General features: G+C 64.4%; 3 protein-coding genes and 1 long non-coding RNA gene across 4 annotated transcripts; 2 read left to right on the top strand and 2 right to left on the bottom strand.

Moving 5' to 3' along the window:
- Window positions 1-653: 653 nt before the first annotated feature.
- LOC138735188 (uncharacterized) lies at window positions 654-3,660 on the bottom strand. Its single transcript, XR_011339689.1, has 4 exons — window positions 3,575-3,660; window positions 3,339-3,489; window positions 2,703-2,852; window positions 654-2,405 (listed from the first exon to the last, which is right to left on the bottom strand). It is a non-coding gene; the product is annotated as an uncharacterized lncRNA (long non-coding RNA).
- A 1,264-nt stretch (window positions 3,661-4,924) lies between these two features.
- On the top strand, window positions 4,925-8,547 carry BLOC1S1 (biogenesis of lysosomal organelles complex 1 subunit 1). Its single transcript, XM_069883092.1, has 4 exons — window positions 4,925-5,011; window positions 5,454-5,526; window positions 6,669-6,801; window positions 7,650-8,547. Exons 1-4 carry the CDS (start codon window positions 4,951-4,953, stop codon window positions 7,758-7,760), a joined length of 378 nt encoding a protein of 125 aa, XP_069739193.1. The 5' UTR covers window positions 4,925-4,950; the 3' UTR covers window positions 7,761-8,547.
- A 2,623-nt stretch (window positions 8,548-11,170) lies between these two features.
- RDH5 (retinol dehydrogenase 5) lies at window positions 11,171-14,265 on the top strand. Its single transcript, XM_069883093.1, has 4 exons — window positions 11,171-11,487; window positions 12,418-12,676; window positions 12,753-12,916; window positions 13,955-14,265. The coding sequence occupies exons 1-4, from the start codon at window positions 11,178-11,180 to the stop codon at window positions 14,176-14,178; spliced, it is 957 nt and encodes a 318-aa protein (XP_069739194.1). The 5' UTR covers window positions 11,171-11,177; the 3' UTR covers window positions 14,179-14,265.
- A 543-nt stretch (window positions 14,266-14,808) lies between these two features.
- On the bottom strand, window positions 14,809-18,139 carry CD63 (CD63 molecule). The gene is made up of 6 exons (XM_069883096.1): window positions 17,699-18,139; window positions 16,554-16,628; window positions 16,366-16,461; window positions 16,128-16,271; window positions 15,957-16,040; window positions 14,809-15,030 (listed from the first exon to the last, which is right to left on the bottom strand). Exons 1-6 carry the CDS (start codon window positions 18,122-18,124, stop codon window positions 14,965-14,967), a joined length of 891 nt encoding a protein of 296 aa, XP_069739197.1. The 5' UTR covers window positions 18,125-18,139; the 3' UTR covers window positions 14,809-14,964.
- Window positions 18,140-18,511: the final 372 nt, after the last annotated feature.

Here is an 18,511-nt window from a genome sequence, read left to right as displayed (position 1 = left end):
GGCCCCCCCCCAAGCCGTGGGGCTGAGTCCCAGGGGAGCAGCTTGCGGGGGGGGGTCAGTCATATTTTCCAGCCCAGCAGCTATTTTTAACCTCTCCCGCTCTCTCCAACGGTCTGTGAGGATATCTGGGAGCTGGCCGAGCTTATTTATCCATGTAAATGAGCTCCATGCTGGCACAACCTTTCATCCCACCCTCCTCTTCTTCCTCAACCTGCTTTTGGGGATTGGGGGACACACACACACACACAAAGCTGGGGTTACCCCCCACCTCTCTCTCACCCCTCTCGCTTGGCCACCCTCCAGCTCTCCCCACGCTCAGCTGCTCTCTTGGCTCCCAAATCCCATCCCGACGTGGGAAAAGGGCCGATCGGTGCCTGGGAGTGGAGGACGGGAACAACCCCGGTCCCTGGGGGCTCCCCAGCCCCCCCTTTTCCCACCCCATCACCCAGCAGCTCTCGTTTCTTCCCTAGGGAGCAGGATAAATTGTTTGTGGCTGGGAAGAGAGATCAAGATCCAGATCAAACCAAGATTTGAGCTCCCAGGACCATCCCTCAGCCAAAGAGGACCCCAAAAAATCCAACTGGGGTGCCCAGGAGCGGGGATAGAGGAGACGGGATCCCCGTGTTGCCAGCCACATCCACAGAACCATGGAATCATTTGGTTGGGAAAAGATCTTTGAGATCATCGCGACCACCACTGAGCTCATCTCCATCACTTTTGAAGCTCTCCAGGGATGGGGGCTCCACCACCACCACCCTGAGCAGTCTCTGTTGGCATCTGAGAACCTTTTCCATGAAGGAATTCTTCCCAATATCCAATCTAAACCTCTTCTAGCGCAACTCAAGGCCATTTCCTCTCGTCCCATCCCTTCTTCCTTGGGAGAAGACACCAACACCCACCTCCCCACAACCTCCCTCCAGTTGTAGAGCGATGAGGTCTCCCCTTCTCCAGACCAAACCCCAGCGGCTTCCCTGGAAGGTTGGAATATTTGGAGAATTTCCAACCCCCAAAACCGTGGAGAACGGGACATTTCCGAGCGCGGGGCTGCTGGGACCTCGTCCCACCTGGCAGCAGCTGCTGGTTGTTGGGTTTTAGCCACGTTGATGAACCATCCCGAGAAAATTCCTGTGTTGGAGCAAGGGCCAACTTCCAAATGAGGCTGGATTTGCCAGCTCGGGCACCGAACACTGGGGGTTTCATGGCTGGGGGGGAGCGAGAGGAGAAGAAAACTCCTTGTTGGGACAATTGTCTTCACTCCAAGCCCTGGGTTGGATCAAATCCCTGAGCTCCCGGGAGCCGCAGCCTCATCGGCTCCTGCTGAGACGGGGAAGCAGGGAATTCCCATGGAATACTGGGATGGGTTGGAAGGGACCTCCAAGCCATCCAGATCCCACGGCAGGGACACCTCCCACTGGATCAGGGGCTCTAAGCCCCATCCAACCTCACCTTGAACCCCTCCAGGGATGGGGCAGCCACCCCTGCTCTGGGCAAAATCCTCATCATGAAGAATTTCTTTCTAAAATCTCACCCTCTTTCAGCTCAAAATCATTCCCCTCATCTTCTCCCTGCAGTCCCTGGTCCAGAGCCCCTCCCCAGCTTTCCTGGAGCCCCTTTCAATGCTGGAAGCTGCTCTAAGGTCTCCCTGCAGCCTTCTCTTCTCCAGCCTGAACAACCCCAACTCTTTCAGCCTGTCCTACGGGAGGTTCTCCAGCCCTCGGACGATCTCCGTGGCCTCCTCTGCCCTCACTCTAACAGCTCCGTGTCCTTCTCGAGCTGAGGACTCCAGAACTGGACACAGGGCTCCAGGTTTGGTCTCATCAGATCAGAGCAGAGGGACAGAATCTCCTCCCTCCCTGCTGCTCCCACGGCTTTGGATGCAGCCCAGGCCGTGGTTGGCTTTCTCCACCCTGCTCAGTGCCAGGATTCCCACCTTCGCGGGGTCAGGAGGTAAAAGGAGGAGCAGGAGACGCGGGGAAGCGCTTCCCTCACTCCCCAAGCGCAGAAGCAGCTGGAATCCGGGAGCAGCACCGGCGAGGATGGGACCCACCGCGTGCTTCTACGCGGATGGAGGGTGGGAATCGCTTCCAAACCACCTCGGCAGCGCCGTTAACTCTGCGAGAGGCTGGATCCAACCCTGGTTTCCCACTTGGAGCATCTTTGGATGGCGAGAGAGGCAACAGAGCAGCTCCAGCACCCACAGCACCGGGTGGAGAGGAGCGTGTTTCGCTCTGTGCCAGGGAAGACAAAAATCATTCCTGGTCCATGCTGATGCTGAGTCTCATTTCTGGTTGATGCCGACGCCGAGGCTCATTCCTGGTCGATGCCAGCGCCTGGGAGAGGTGTGAACTCCGCAGCCCTTTGGTTCCACCATCCCCGGCGAAGGTCACGGCCGGCGATCGGCATTCCTGGGGAAGGGAAGGGTAGGAACGCGGTTCCGAGTTCTGGGAACGCCGCCGGCACTCATCCCACCAAACCCCAACGCCTCGATCCCCACCCAAGCCTCACGAGGGGAGCGGCTGAGCCCGGCACACGCCAAGCCGGGGCGTGGAGAGCAGCGGCCTCGTTAGCCCCACACGCTAACGATGGAAACAGCAAACCGGATTCCATCGTCCTTCCCAAAGCTCCCGGCAAGAACCTGTTTGTGTAACTGGAGCCGGGCAGCACCGGGCGGGCGCGTGGGGAGACATCGCGGTTATTTTTACCCATCTCCTGGTTTATCTTCGGCCACGTTCTCGGCTCGAGTTCCAGCAGCCGCTCCGGGTCATCCGCTCAAGGGCCAAGGAGAAGCCGAACCCACGCGGAGGAGCTGCCCGGGACACCGGAACCGGGCTGGGAGAGGGCATAGGATGGCACTGAACAGAAATGGGGGGGAACGGTGACCAGCGAGGCTCAACCGTGGGTGTCTGAACCCCAACTTTGGGTGCCTGAACTCTGAGCCCTTCTCAGCACCCACCTGGCACCGCCACGGCGCCCACCCAGTTCTCTGAGACCCACCAGAACCCACTCAGATCCCCGAGACCCACCAGGGCCCACCTACCAAGCACCCCAAGACCCATCAGAACCCACCCAGCACCCCAAGATCCACCAGCATCCACCCACCGAGCACCCCAAGACCCCCCAGCACCCACCCACCCCACCCCAGCGCCCACCCATCACCACCCTAGCACCCACCAACCCCTTCCCCCACCCTCCCCTCTTTCTCCTGTCGAACCCAAGGGGTGAGGTGACCTTCATCCCCCTCGTCCTCCTCCTCGCCATGGCCAGTGGGCACCCAGCCAGCTCTGGAGCCGATTCAGGCTGGTGAGCTCAGCCGCAGCGCCACGGTGCTGCCAGCTCACCCTTCCGGCACGCTGCCGATGATTCCATCTTCATAACTCGCTGCCCCGTCTCATCCCTTCCCGGCATCGGGCACGGATGGTTCTGGATCTTCTTGAGATTTGGCCCCCGGGTTTTGGTGCCACCGCGGCCAAGAGCCACGTGATTCCCACACTGGGAAGGAAAAGAGGATTTAGCAGAAACCTGCTCGGCTCCTTCACGGAACCAGGAAGGGACCTCCAAGACCTATAGGACCCACCTGGATCACCAGGTTGGCCCCTCACCCAGGCTTTTAGAGCCCCCTTGGGTCCCAGCAGCCCCCACTCAGGCTCTAACAGGTCCCCAGTGGACCCCCACAGTCCCCAGAGGGACCCTATAGGCCCAGTGGGCACCTATAGCCACCAATGGGCATCCATAGCCACCCAAGGGACTCCCCACAGCCCCCAGAGGGCACCTGTAGCCCCTCAATGGACCCCCATTAGCCCCCGAGGGCACCTATAGCCAGCAATGGGCATCTATAGCCACTCAAGGGATACCCACAGCCCCCAGAGGGCCCCTATAGCCCCCAGAGGGACCTCCATAGCTCTCAATGGACCCCCATTAGCCCCCAGAGGGAACCTATAGCTACCCAAGGGACCCCCACAGCCCTCAGAGGCCTCTATAGCCTCTAATGAACCCCTATAGCCACCCAACGTACCCTCACAGCCCCCAGTGAACCCCTATAGCCACCCAACGTACCCTCACAGCCCCCAGTGAACCCCTATAGCCACCCAACGTACCCTCACAGCCCCCAGTGAACCCCTATAGCCACCCAAGGGATCCCCACAGCTCTCAGAGGGACCCTATAGCTCCCAGTGAGCCCCTATAGCCACCCAAGGGCACCTATGGCTCCCTACGACCCCTATAGACCCTTTGGGTCCCTGTATCCCCCATCCAGTCCCCTATAGACCCCACCTGGACCCCTATAGCACCCATCTCAGCCCCTATGGCACCCACAAGGGCTGCCAGCATGGCCCCTATAACCCCTGCAACCCCTATAGACCCTTTGGGTCCCTGTATCTCCCATCCAGTCCCCTATAGCTCCCATCTAAGCCCCCGTAACTCCCTGCTAGACCCCTGTCGCACCCCCAGGGGCTGCCAGCACGGCCCCTATGGCCCCCTACGACCCCTATAGACTCTTTGGGTCCCTATACCCTCATTCAGTCCCCTATAGACCCCATCCGGACCCTGATAGCGCCCATCTCAGCCCCTATAGCTCCCTGCTAGACCCCTACAGGACCCCCAGGGGCTGCCAGCACGGCCCCTATAGCCCCCTACGACCCCTATAGACCCTTTGGGTCCCTGTACCCCCATTCAGTCCCCTATAGACCCCATCCGGACCCCTATAGCGCCCATCTCAGCCCCTGTAACTCCCTGCTGGACCCCTATAGGACCCCCAGGGGCTGCCAGCACGACCCCTACGGCCCCTAAAACATCCATCTAGGCTCCTAAGACCCCCTATACCCCCATCGTCGCCCCCCTATAGAGCCCTTATAGAGCCCCTCGCGCGGGGCGGGGTGTTGATCACGTGGGTGGGCGGGGCCGCTGGCGCGGTCACGTGGCGGCGCGGTCACGTGACGGCCCCCCCCTCCCGCCATGCTGTCTCGGCTGCTGAAGGAGCACCAGGCGCGCCAGGGAGAGCGGCGCGAGCTGCAGGGTGAGCGCCCCCTTCTCCCCCCTCCCCCCACCCAACCCTTCCCCGTCCCCATGGCGACCGCCCACGCCATCCCCATTGGCTGCTGCGGCCGCGCGGCTCGCCGCTCATTGGCTGAGGGGCAGCGAGGGGCGGGGCTAGGTCCTCATTGACTACCGGGTGGCGAGGGGCGGGGCTCGCTCCTCATTGGTTGCCTGGTAACGAGGGGCGGGGCCCGCACGCTTCCCATTGGTCAAAGGCGGGAAGGTGGGGGCGTGGCTTATGTGGTGGGCGGGGGGCTGAGCGTGACGTCACCGCCCCGCGCGCTGACGTCACGGGCGTGAAGAAGGGGGGGCTGAGCGCCCAGAGCGGTGACGTCACACGGGGCCCTGGTGACGTCACGGCTGGGAACCGGGAAGGGGGTGGGGGACTGCAATGGGCGTCCCTGATGGCTGTGACCCCCCAGAGCGGCGGCGCAGAGAGGCGATCGCGGCCGCTACCTGCCTGACAGAGGCCCTGGTCGATCACCTCAACGTGGGGTGAGGCGCCGGGACCCCCAGTGGGACCCTGACCCCCGACTGGGACCCTGACCCACAGCTGGGACCCCCAACTGGAGCCCTGACCCCCAGCTGAGAACCCCTGACCCACAACTGGGACCCCCAAGTGGGACCCTGACCCACAACTGGGACCCTGACCCCCAGCTGGGACCCCCAGCTGGGACCCTGACCCCTAGCTGAGACCCCCAAGTGGGACCCTGACCCACAACTGGGACCCTGACCCCCAGCTGGGACCCCCAACTGGAACCCTGACCCCCAGCTGGGACCCCCAAGTGGGACCCTGACCCACAACTGGGACCCTGACCCCCATCTGGGACCCCCAACTGGAACCCTGACCCCCAGCTGAGAATCCCTGACCCACAACTGGGACCCCCAGCTGGAACCCTGACCCCCAGCTGGGACCCCCAACTGGAACCCTGACCCCCAGCTGAGGACCCCTGACCCACAACTGGGACCCCCAGCTGGGACCCTGACCCACAGCTGGGACCCCCAAGTGGGACCCTGACCCACAACTGGGACCCTGACCCCCCAGCTGGGACCCCCAGCTGGGACCCTGACCCTCAACTGGGACCCTGACCCCCACCTGGGACCCCCAAGTGGGACCCTGACCCACAACTGGGACCCTGACCACAAGCTGGGACCCCCAACTGGAACCCTGACCCCCGGCTGGGACCCCCAAGTGGGACCCCCAACTGGAGCCCTGACCCACAACTGGGACCCTGACCCCCAGCTGGGAACCCCTGACCCACAACTGGGACCCCCAGCTGGAACCCTGACCCATAACTGGGACCTTCAACTGGGAACCCCAAAGCCCAACTGGGAACACTGATCCCCAACTGGGACCCACAGCAGGACCCACACTGCGACCCCCAGCCCCTACTGGGACCTTGACCCCAACTGGGACCCCAGCTGGGACCTCCGACCCCGACTAGGAACCCCAACCCCAACTGGGACCCCCAACCCCCGACTGGGACCCCCACCAGGACCCCAAACCTCAACTGGGACCCACACCATGTCCCCCACGTCCCCCTGATTCCACATCTCCCTGACTCCTCACGTCCCCCGTGTCACCTCCGTGCCCCCCACGTCCCCCTGCCCCCCCCGTGTCCCCCTGTCCCCCCCAGGGTGGCGCAGGCGTACGTGAACCAGCGCAAGCTGGACCAGGAGGTGAAGGCTCTGCAGGCGGCGGCCGCGCAGTTTGCGAGGCAGACGGGGCACTGGATCGCCATGGTCGAGAGCTTCAACCAGGCCCTCAAGGTTGGGGGCACTGGGGGGGGCGCCCCCACCCCACATCTGCCCCCCCACGTCTCACCTGTGGCGAAGAATGAGGGGGGAGGGAGGGTTGAGTGGGGGTCCCCAGGGTGGGGAAGGAGCCAGGGGGCTTGGGGGGGGTCACAGGTTGGGGGGGGGGAAAGGGGTGGGGGCTTGGGGGGGGGATTTGGGGGGGTCAAGGGTTTCTGGCTGGGTTTTGGGGGGTGCCAGGTGTGGGAGGGAAAGGGCTGGGGGCTTGGAGTGTCCCTGGTGGGGGATTCGGGGTGTGGGGGTCTCTGCCTGGGGGTTTTGGGGGTCCCAGCTGTGTGAGGGAAAGGCCTGGGGGCTTGAGGGGGTCCCTGGTGGGGGATTTGGGGTGCAGGTGTCTCTGCCTGGAGGTTTTGGGGGTCCCAGGTGTGTGGGGGAAGGGACTAGGGGCTTGAGGTGTCCCTGATGGGGAATTTGAGGGGGTCAAAGGTTTTTGGCTGGGTTTTGGGGGGTCCCAGCTGTGTGAGGGAAAGGGCTGGGGACTTGTGGGGGTCCCTGGTGAGGGATTTGGGGGATCAAGAGTCTCTGGCTGGGGTTTGGGGGTCCTGGGCAGGGGATTTGGGGTGCAGGAGGCCCTGTTTGGGGTTTGGGGAGGGGTCCCAGGTTGTGGGGGGGAAGGGGCTGGGAGCTTGGGGAGGTCTCTAGTGTTGGATTTGGGGTGCAGGGGGCTCTGGGTAGGGGTGTCCCTGGCTGGGAGGGTGTGGGGACAATGGGGGGGGGGGTGTCCCCATGTGATGCTATCAGGGCCCCCCAACACCCCCAGGGTCCCCCTCACCCCATCCTGACGCCCCCTCCCCACGGCGCAGGAGATCGGCGACGTGGAGAACTGGGCGCGCAGCATCGAGCTGGACATGCGAACCATTGCCACCGCCCTCGAGTACGTCTACAAGGGGCAGCTCCAGCCCTCGGGCTCCTGAGACACCGATGAACCCCCCCCGGGACCCCCCCGGGGCCCCCCAATACTGCTGGTGCCCCCCCCAAGACCCCCCAGGATCACCGCGTTCGAGTACGTCTACATGGAGCAGCCCCAGCCCTTGGGCTCCTCAGCTGCCACTGTGACCCCCCACTGCGCCCCCAAACTCTGTAGGGACCCCCCCGCCCCCCCCGGGTCCCCCAACACCATCATTACCCCCCCGGACCCCCCCAAGTCTGCAGGACACCCCCCCCCCAGATCCCCCAATATCCCTGTGCTTAAGTACATCTACATGGAGCAGCCCCAGCCCTTGGGCTCCTCAGCTGCCACTGTGACCCCCCTCGGGCCCCCCAAAACTGCTGGTGCCCCCCCGGGCCCCCCAAAACTGCTGGTGCCCCCCCCAGGCCCCTCAAAACTGCTGGTGCCCCCCCCCCGGACCACCCCCAACACTGCCACACCCCACTAGGGGCCCCCAGACCGCCCCCCATCACTCCTAACACCTCCAGTGCCCCCCCGAGCCCCCCAACACCACCAGGGTGCCCCCCCATGACTCCTAACACCTCCAGTGCCCCCCCCCGAACCCCCCAACACCACCAGTGCCCCCCCCAACCCCCAATTCCTCTGCCCCCACCCCCGCCGCGCCTGCCTCTGCCAGATAACGGGGCCCCAACCGCAGCGCTGGGCGCCTTGGGGGGGCCCCCCCGAATAAAGCTTTCAGGGAAGGGGACGTGGGGGGGCTCAGCCTGAATTGCCCCCCCCCCCCCAAATCCTCTGGGCGCTGATCCCTGCTCTGAGGGCCCTTGTTCTCCAAACAACGGCTCCTTTGGGGTGATAATCCCCCCCCCCAGCACCATGGCCCCCCCAAATCTGGGCAGTGCCCCCCCCGGGGCTGGGGAGGGGGATTTGGGGGGGTTGTTCCTTTAGGGGGGGTGATTTGGGGGGGGTTGGTGTTCTTGGGGGGGGTTGGTTGGTGCCCTGCAGGGGATATTTAGGGGTGTTGGTGCCTTGGGGGAGGGATTTGGGGGGGCTTTTTGCCCTTGGGGGGGTTGGTGCCCTGGTGGGGGGATTTGGGGTGGGGAGGGGCTCGGACTTTGCCCCTCGAGGGGGCGGAGCCCCCATGCCCCCCCCCCCAAGGCCATTCGGGCTTCGCCGCCGCCACCACAGCACCCGCAGCCCCCACCAAGGTAGGGGGGGCCCCCCTGCACCCCAAATCCCCCCGGGGGGGCCGTGGGGAGAGGAACTGGGGGGGCTTGGGCACAGCTGGGGGGGCAGCCCCCCCATTCTTGCTGCCCCCCCATCCCCTTGACCCCCATCCCCCATCCCATTTTTTGGGGGGGGGGCTGCCCCCCATCCCTGCTGCCCCCGCTCTTCCATCCCATTTGGGGGGGCTGCCCCCCATTTCTGCTGCCCCCCATCCCCTTGAACCCCATCCCATTTTGGGGGCGCTGCCCCCCATCTCCTTGCCCCCCATCTCATCCCATTTGGGGGGGCTGCCCCCCATTTCTGCTGCCCCCCATCCCCTTGACCTCTATCTGCCATCCCATTTTTTTGGGGGGCTGCCCCCAACTCCTTCCCCCCCCCCCATCTTTTATCCCCTCACCCTATTTGGGAGCTGCCCCCCCCCCCCATTGCCCCCCAACTCATTCAGCTCCAGGGTCCTGGGATGAACCCCCATATTCCACACGGGGGCGGGGGGGGCATCCAGCCCCCCCACACTTCCCCAGTGAGTCCATAGACTCCCCCCCAACAATGGGGGGGTTCTGACACCCCCAAAGATCACCCCCCCCCCAAATAGGGCTCCAGCATAGGGACCCCCCCCCTCCAAAAGGCTGGGAGAGGGTTGGGGGTCCCGGTTCCATATGGGGGGGGTTATGTGGGGTCAAACCTGCTGGGGGGGGGTAGCAGGTGGGGGCCCCCCCCCCGGCACTGACGCACCGAGCCCGGATAATCCATCCCGGCACGGCCGAGCGAGGTCAGTCGGGGCCTCCTCGGGGCAGGGGGGGGGCAGTGTGGGGGTGACCCCCACCCTGGGCACCCATCGGGGACGCCCCCGAGCTGGGGGGCCATGCTCAGCCCCCCCACTTCTCCCACCCATTACCTGAGGGGGCTGACCCCCCCCCCCCCCGCACCATAGAGCAAGTTGGGGGGCAATGGGGGGGCTGTGAGGCAGGTTGGGGGGGTCACAGGGGAGGTTGGGGGGTCACAGGGAAGAATTGAGGGGTCACAGGGAAATCTGGGGTTTCACAGAGCAGGTTTGGGGGGTCGTGGGGCAGGTTGGGGGGTCACAGGGGAGGATTGGGGGGGTCCCAGGGCAGGTTGGGGGGTCCCAGGGCACGATTGGGGGGTCCCAGGGCAGGTTGGGGGGTCACAGAGTGGGTTGGGGGGTCACAGAGTGGAATTGGGGGGTCACAGGGGGGTCCCCAGGCCCCACCACGTGGTTGTGGCTGTTACTGGTGTCACTGGTTTGGGTCACTGGTGTGACCTCTGCTCTCTGCCTTGTCCCCAGGCCCCGCCATGTGGCCGTGGCTCTTACTGGTGTCACTGGTTTGAGTCACTGGTGTGACCTATGTCCCTCTCCTTGTCCCCAGGCCCCGCCATGTGGCCGTGGCTGTTACTGGTGTCACTGGTTTGGGTCACTGGTGTGACCTCTGCCCTCTCCCTTGTCCCCAGGCCCCGCCATGAGCCTGTGGCTGCTACTGGTGTCACTGGTTTGGGTCACTGGTGTGACCTATGTCCCTCTCCCTTGTCCCCAGGCCCTGCCATGTGGCCGTGGCTCTTACTGGTGTCACTGGTTTGGGTCACTGGTGTGACCTCTGCCCTCTCCCTTGTCCCCAGGCCCCGCCATGTGGCCGTGGCTGTTACTGGTGTCACTGGTTTGGGTCACTGGTGTGACCTCTGCCCTCTCCCTTGTCCCCAGGCCCTGCCATGTGGCCGTGGCTGCTACTGGTGTCACTGGTTTAGGTCACTGGTGTGACCTATGTCCCTCTCCCTTGTCCCCAGGCCCTGCCATGTGGCCGTGGCTGCTACTGGTGTCACTGGTTTAGGTCACTGGTGTGACCTATGTCCCTCTCCCTTGTCCCCAGGCCCTGCCTTGTGGCCGTGGCTCTTACTGGTGTCACTGGTTTGGGTCACTGGTGTGACCTCTGCCCTCTCCCTTGTCCCCAGGCCCTGCCATGTGGCCGTGGCTGTTACTGGTGTCACTGGTTTGGGTCACTGGTGTGACCTCTGCTCTCTGCCTTGTCCCCAGGCCCCGCCATGAGCCTGTGGCTGCTACTGGTGTCACTGTTTTAGGTCACTGGTGTGACCTATGTCCCTCTCCCTTGTCCCCAGGCCCTGCCTTGTGGCCGTGGCTGTTACTGGTGTCACTGGTTTGGGTCACTGGTGTGACCTATGTCCCTCTCCCTTGTCCCCAGGCCCTGCCATGTGGCCGTGGCTGTTACTGGTGTCACTGGTTTGGGCTGTGGGCTGGCTGGTGCGGGACGGCCGCGCGCTGCCCTCGGTCTCGGACAAGCACGTCTTCATCACGGGCTGTGACAGCGGCTTCGGCAACCTGCTGGCGCGGCGGCTGGCCCAGCGCGGCTTCCGCGTCCTCGCGGCCTGCCTGACGCCCCAGGGAGCCGAGGCCCTGGGCCGAGCCTGCCCCGCGCTCCGCACCGTCCTGCTCGACGTCACCCGCCCCGACAGCGTCAGGAGGGCCGCGGAGTGGGTGCGGGGACAGGTCGGGGACAGAGGTGAGCGACGGGGAGGTCGCGGGGTCACGGGGGCTACGGGGGGACAGGGGAGAGGGAGGGGGACACTGGGGGCACGGGGATATGGGGGACAGGGGAGAGGGATGGGGACATCGGGGGGCACGGGGTTATGGGGGGACAGGGGAGAGGGATGGGGACATTGCGGGTATGGGGGACACAGGGTTATGGGGGGACAGAGGGGAGGGATGGGGTCATTGGGGGGCACGGGTTATGGGGGGACAGAGGGGAGGGATGGGGACATCGGGGGGCACGGGGTTATGGGGGGACAGGGGAGAGGGATGGGGACATTGGGGGGCACTGGGTTATGGGGGGACAGGGGAGAGGGATGGGGACATTGGGGGGCACGGGGATATGGGGGGACAGGGGAGAGGGATGGGTACATCGCAGGGATGGGGGACACGGGGTTATGGGGGGACATAGGAGAGGGATGGGGACATCGCAGGGACGGGGGTGACAGGGGTTATGGGGGGACAGAGGGGAGGGATGGGGACAGCAGGGGACGGGGGGTCAGAGGGGTTGTGGGGGGATAGAGGGGGTCGGGGGTGTGGATGGATAGAGGTGAGGGACGGGGACACTGGGAGGGACATGGGGTCACAGGGGGAAGGATGGGACCCAGGGAGGTGAAGGGGGAGCTCTACAAGATGCTATAGGGTGAAAGGACACCATGGGGTGGAAGGAAGTCCTTACAAGACACCATGGGGTGGAAGGGGGTTCTACAAGATGCTATGGGGCGGAAGGAGGTCCTACAAGACGCTATGGGGTGCACGGTGGTCCCTACAAGACGCTATGGGGTGCAAGGTGGTCCCTACAAGATGCTATGGGATGGAAAGGGACCCTAGAAGATGCTATGGGGTGGAAGGGGACCCTAGAAGACGCTATGGGGCAGAAGGAGGCTCCCCTGGTGCCCCCCAGGTCTCTTCGGGCTGGTGAACAACGCGGGGGTGGCGAACCCCATCGGCCCCACCGAGTGGATGGCGGCTGACGACTACCGGCGCGTCTTGGCCGTCAACGCCGTGGGGGCCATCGAGGTGACGCTGGAGCTGCTGCCGCTGCTCAAACGGGCGCGGGGCCGTGTGGTCAACACCTCCAGCGTCCTGGGGCGCCTCTCGGCCAACGGCGGCGGTTACTGCGTCTCCAAATACTGCATCGAAGCCTTCTCCGACAGCTTGAGGTGAGTGCAGGTCCTCCCCAAAGCCCCCCCAGATCCACCACCCTCAACCCTGATGCCCCCTCCGTGCGCCCCCCAGGCGCGACATGTACCACTTTGGGGTGAAGGTGAGCATCGTGGAGCCCGGGTTCTTCAAGACGGCGGTGACCAACCTGGAGAGCATTGAGGCGTCGCTGCAGCAGCTCTGGGACCGCCTGGCGCCCGAGACGCGGCTCAGCTACGGCGAGGAGTTCTTCCACAAGTGTGAGCACCCGCTGCCTCGGTTTCCCCGCGGCCATGGGGTCCTTGACCTCCCAAACCGGGTCAAGCCCAACCTGACCCACCCCAAACCCAACTTCATGCCCCTCAACCTGATTCCCCCAATCAGGTCAACCCCAACTTGACGGCCCCTCAATCCCAATCTGACACCCCTAACCAGTTCAACCCCAACTTGAGACCCTCAAACCCAACCTGATGGCCCCTCAACCCCAACTTGAGACCCTCAGACTCAACCTGACATCCCCAACCCCAACCGGATCCCCTCAACCCCAACCTGATGACCCCAACCCCAAAGTGACCCCGCAACCAGGTCAATCCCACTCTGATGTCCTGCTCAACCCCAAGTTGATGCCCCCCCAACCCCAACCTTATGCCCCCAATCAGGTCAACCCCAGCTCGAGACCCTCAAACCCAACCTGAGACCCCCAACCCCAACCTGATGCCCCCTCAATCCCAATCTGACACCCACAACCAGTTCAACCCCACCTCGAGACCCTCAAACCCAACCTGAGACCCCCAACCCCAACCTGATGCCCCCTCAATCCCAATCTGACACCCACAACCAGTTCAACCCCACCTCGAGACCCTCAAACCCAACCTGAGACCCCCAACCTGAGACCCCCAACCTGATGCCCCCAATCAGGTCAACCCCAACTTGATACCCTCAAACCCAACATGATGCCCCCTCAACCCCAACCTGATGCCCCCAACCCGATACCCTCAAACCCAACCTGATGGCCCCTCAATCCCAATCTGACGCCCCCAAGCAGTTCAACCCCAACTTGAGACCCCCAACCCCAACCTGATACCCTCAAACCCAACATGATGCCCCCTCAATCCCAATCTGATGCCCCCAACCCCAACCTGATACCCTCAAACTCAACCTGATGCTCCCAACCCCAACCTGATACCCTCAAACCCAACCTGATGGCCCCTCAATCCCAATCTGACACCCCCAAGCAGTTCAACCCCAACTTGAGACCCCCAAACCCAACCTGACGCCCCCCTCCCCACCTCCTGCAGACCTGAAGGTGCAGCGGTTCATCATGACCATGCTGTGCGACGCCGACCTCAGCAAGGTGACTCGGTGCATGGAGCACGCGCTGAGCGCCCGCCACCCTCGCACCCGCTACAGCGCCGGCTGGGACGCCAAACTGCTCTGGTTGCCCGCGTCCTACCTGCCCGCCTTCATCGTCGACTTCACCCTGGCCACCATCCTACCCAAGCCGGCCCACCGCGTCCGCTAGCCCGGGCTTGTGGCCACCAAACCCCCACCAGGGCCACCAACCCCCGCCTCGGGGCTACCAACCCCCCCGGCGCTGCGAATAAACCACCCGTGCTCTGCAAACTGTGGCTGCGGTGCCAGGTCCCAGCGCTGGATGGGGACCTTGAGGGGCTTGGGGACCACTGGTGGCATCGAGGTGGCATGTGGAGGCCCCTGTCCTGCTGTGACAGCCGGGGAGGGGACATGGACATCACCAGCTCCTTCCCAAGGCCACATGTGCCGGCCTCCCTGGAGCTCCCAGTAAGACCAGTCCCTTCCCAGTGGGGACGTCCCAGCCCTGGGGATGGAGCGTAGGGGGGGGGGCAGTAGGGCTGGGGGTGTTAATGGGAGCAAGGGGGGGTCAATAGGGTTTGTGGTGGGTTGATGGGGGGGTCAATGAGTGTTGGGGGGTCAATGGGGGTTGGGGTCAATGTTAAGTTGGGGGGGGGCAATAGGAGGTTGGGGGGGGTCAATGGGGTTTGTGGTGGGTTGATGGGGGGGGTCAATGAGTGTTGAGGAAATGGGGGGGGTCGATGGGGTTTGGGGAGGGGAAACATCAATAGGTCCAAGGTCTTCCCCCCCAGGACCCCCCCCCCAGCACAGGAGACGCGGCTCCAGGAAAGCTTTTATTTCCCAACCCGAGGAGGCGCCCCAACCCCTGTGGGGGGGTGTTAATTGGCACACGGGGCACCCCCCCCGGAGGCACTGGCAGAGGGGGGGCAGCCCCAGAACCACCCCCCCGGGGGGGTGCAGCGAGCGGCAGGGGGGGCTACATCACCTCGTAGCCGCTGCGGATGCCCTTCATGAGGCAGCAGGCGAAGATGATGCCCAGGATCTGGAATTGGGGGGGGTGGGTTACCTGCACAGCCACCCCCAGGGAGCTGGGGGCTCAGCCCCACGCCTGGGGGGCTCAAACCCACACGTGGAGCCTCGGGGAGAGGGGAGAGACTCAGCCCCACACATAGACATAGAGATGGGGGGGGCTCAGCCCCAAATTCAGAGCTGGGGGGGCTCAGCCCCACATCTAGAGATGGGGAAGGGGGGGTGCTCAGCCTCACATCTAGAGCTGATGGAAGCTCAGCCCCACATCTAGAGCTTCGGGGGGGGTCTCAGCCCCACATCTAGACCTGGGAGGGGGCTCAGCCCCACATCTAGAGCCGGGGAGGGGGGGCTCAGCCCCACACATATATATATATTGATGAGGGTGAGGGGGCTCAGCCCCAAATTCAGAGCTGGGGGTGGGCTCAGCCCCACATCTAGAGCTCAGCCCCACATCTAGAGCTGGGAGGGGGGTGCTTAGCCCCAAAGTCAGAGCTGGGGGGGGCTCAGCCCCACATCTAGAGCTTCGGCGAGGGGCTCAGCCCCACATCTAGAGCTCAGCCCCACATCTAGAGCTGGGAGGGGGGTGCTCAGCCCCACATCTAGAGCTGCGGGTTGGGGTCTCAGCCCCACATCTAGAGCTGCGGGTTGGGGTCTCAGCCCCACATCTAGATCTGCGGGTTGGGGTCTCAGCCCCACATCTAGAGCTCAGCCCCACATCTAGAGCTGGGAGGGGGGTGCTCAGCCCCAAAGTCAGAGCTGGGGGGGTGCTCAGTACCACATCTAGAGCTTCGGGGAGGCTCAGCCCCACATCTAGAGCTTTGGGGGGGCTCAGCCCCACATCTAGAGCTGGAGGGGGGGGCTCAGCCCCACATCTAGGGCTGGGGGGTGGTCTCGGCTCCACATCTAGGGCTGGGGGGTGGTCTCGGCCCCACATCCTACCTCGAAGAAGGCGATTCCCAGTGCCACGGCCGCCACGATGAGGATGTTCTTCTTCATCCAGGCTTCGATGCTCTGGAGGCAGCCCTGGGTGGGGGGCATCGGGGTGGGGGTGGGGGTCAGCACCCCCATTTCTGATCCCGGGGAATTGAGGTTGGGGGGGGGGGGTCTCACCTTGTCGTAGACGGTGTCCGGGCTGGGGTGCTCATTGCAGGTGGCGGAGGTGACGCGGCAGCAGGATCTCGGCACCGTGTCGTTGGCTCGGAACCGTTCGATGGTCTCCCAGTCCGTGTAGTTGTTGGCTCCGCAGCATTTAAACTTGGGGGGGGGGGGGGCACCCCAAAAAAAATTCAAGGTTTGACTGGGGGGGTCCATCCCTGCCTCCCCCTCCAAGAAAATCCACGTTTCTCACCTCGCTCTGCAGCTCGTCCACCGCCTCCGTTAAGGGTTTGTCCTCGCCGTACTCCTGCATCGCGTCCTGCAGCCCTTTCTCCAGCACCGAGCGGACCTGGGGGGGGGCGAGGGGGGGTCAGGGGGGAGTTTGGGGGGTCGCAGGACCCGGGATGGGGGGGAAATACACCCCCAAGGGGGTTCCCCAACCTTATCTTTGAAGACGTATCCAGCAATGGCAGCAGCGACCTCCACTAGGAAGATGAGGCTGAGCAGGACGGCGAACTGGGGGGGGGTCAAGGTGGGGGGTCAGGGGGGTGTTTTGGGGTGAGGGGGGGGTTGGGAGGGGGGAAAGGGTGGGGGAGTGGGGAGGGGGCAGGTTTGGGGGCTTCGGGGGGGGGGGGGGGGGTCAGGGGTGGGGGTTTGTGGGGGGTCCAAGAGTGGGATTCGGGGTTTGAGGAGGGGGGGGTCAAGGTGGGGTTTGGGGGGGGCCTAGGGTGGGTTTTTTGGGGGGGTGGGTCCAGTGAGGGAGGGTTCAGAGTTGGGGTGTATGGGGTGAGGGGGGCCTAGTAGAGTTTTCTGCAGGGAGGGGGTTCAGAATTGGGGTGTCGGGGGGGGGGGGGTCAGGGTAGGGAGGTGCTCCGGGTTGTGGACACTTGGGGTTGGGGGTCTGGGGGGGCTCGGGGGGCGGTTCTCAGGGGTGCGGGTTAGGGGCATTGGGTGGGGGTCAGGATTGGAGGGTTCAGGGGGGGATTTGGGGGTTCGGGGTGGGGGGGGTCACACCATGGTGACGAGGCAGTAGCTCTCGTTCCAGGGGATTTGGGGGGGGGTCAAGGTAGGGACTCAGGGTTGGGGGGCTCAGGCTGGGTTCTGGGGGGGTCTGGGGGGGTTCCGGGGGGGTCCCACTGCAGCGACAAGGCAGTAGCTTTCCTTTCAAGGGGGGTTCAAGGCAGGAGCTCAGGGTTGGGGGGCTCAGGGTGGATTCGGTGGGGACTCAGGGTGGTTCTGGGGGGGGTTGGGGGGGTCTGTGGAGTTCTGAGGGGGTTTGGGGGGGGGTCCCAGTGTGGTGACAAAGCAGTAGCTCTCCCTCCAGGGGGGGATCAGGTTTGGAGAGCTCAGGCTTGCGGGTCCAGGGGGGCTCAGGGTGGATTCTGGGGGGCTGAGGGGGGGTTCTTGGGGTTCAGAGGGGTGTCCGAGGAGGTCCCACCGTGGGGATGAGGCAGCAGCTCTCCTTTCAAGGGGGGGTTCAGGGAGGTTCAAGGCAGAGGCTCAGGGTTGGGGGGGCTCAGGGTGGGTTCTAGGGGGGGGTTGAGGGGTCCTGAGGGGTTTGAGGGGTTCCGGAGGGGGGTCCCCACCGTGGTGACGAGGCAGTAGCTCTCCTTCCAGGCGCCGCAGCAGCCGAAGAAGGCGATGAAGAAGATGATGACCCCCAGGACGAGGATGGCGAGGGGGGAGCCGGCAGCGGAGCCCCCGCTGACGGCCAGGGCCTTAGCCAGCTCCACCTGGGCATAGACCCCCACGGCGATGAGCGCCACGCCGCACACCTGGGGGGGGGACACGGTTAGTGGGGGGGGGATACGCACACGGCACCCCACAAACACCCCCACACCTCGGGCAGCATCCCCATCGGGGGCTCTGACCCACAGCGGGGTGATGGGGGGGTCCTGGTGGCCCCATAGCAAGGGGGGGGCTGAAAATTGGGGTGATGGGGGGGTCCTGGTGGCCCCATAGTGAGGGGGAGGCTGAAAATTGGGGTGATGGGGGGGTCCCAGTTGCCCCATAGTGAAGGGGAGGCTGAAAATTGGGGTGATGGGGGGTTCCAGTTGCCCCATAGTGAAGGGGAGGCTGAAAATTGGGGTGAAAGGGGGGTCCCAGTTGCCCCATAGCAAGGAGGGGTTGAAATGTGGGGTGATGGGGGTGGTCCTGGTTGCCCCATAGCAAGGGAGAGGCTGAAAATAGGGGTGATAGGGGGGTCCCGGTTGCCCCATAGCAAGGAGGGGTTGAAATGTGGGGTGATGGGGGTGGTCCTGGTTGCCCCATAGCAAGGGAGAGGCTGAAAATAGGGGTGATAGGGGGGTCCCGGTTGCCCCATAGCAAGGAGGGGGTGAAAACTGGGGTGATGGGGGGGTGCCGGTTGCCCCATAGCAAGGGGGGAGGCTGAAAATTGG

This window comes from Phaenicophaeus curvirostris, unplaced genomic scaffold, assembly GCF_032191515.1.
Source record: "Phaenicophaeus curvirostris isolate KB17595 unplaced genomic scaffold, BPBGC_Pcur_1.0 scaffold_564, whole genome shotgun sequence".
In the NCBI taxonomy this organism is placed as follows: Eukaryota; Metazoa; Chordata; class Aves; order Cuculiformes; family Cuculidae; genus Phaenicophaeus; species Phaenicophaeus curvirostris.
Note: the sequence above shows the minus strand (reverse complement) of the source record. Positions and strands in the feature narration are given on the sequence as shown.

Coding starts and splice junctions, on each gene's coding strand:
- BLOC1S1 (XM_069883092.1), top strand. CDS start 4,951: ATGCTGTCTCGGCTGCTGAAGGAGCACCAGGCGCGCCAGGGAGAGCGG. Junction 5,012..5,453: donor AGAGCGGCGCGAGCTGCAGG/GTGAGCGCCCCC, acceptor GTGACCCCCCAG/AGCGGCGGCGCAGAGAGGCG. Junction 5,527..6,668: donor GTCGATCACCTCAACGTGGG/GTGAGGCGCCGG, acceptor TGTCCCCCCCAG/GGTGGCGCAGGCGTACGTGA.
- RDH5 (XM_069883093.1), top strand. CDS start 11,178: ATGTGGCCGTGGCTGTTACTGGTGTCACTGGTTTGGGCTGTGGGCTGG. Junction 11,488..12,417: donor GGGACAGGTCGGGGACAGAG/GTGAGCGACGGG, acceptor GGTGCCCCCCAG/GTCTCTTCGGGCTGGTGAAC. Junction 12,917..13,954: donor CGAGGAGTTCTTCCACAAGT/GTGAGCACCCGC, acceptor CACCTCCTGCAG/ACCTGAAGGTGCAGCGGTTC.
- CD63 (XM_069883096.1), bottom strand. CDS start 18,124: ATGGGGCAACTGGGACCCCCCCATCACCCCAATTTTCAGCCTCCCCCT. Junction 16,462..16,553: donor GATACGTCTTCAAAGATAAG/GTTGGGGAACCC, acceptor GCCCCCCCCCAG/GTCCGCTCGGTGCTGGAGAA. Junction 15,031..15,956: donor TGGGAATCGCCTTCTTCGAG/GTAGGATGTGGG, acceptor CCCCAATTCCAG/ATCCTGGGCATCATCTTCGC.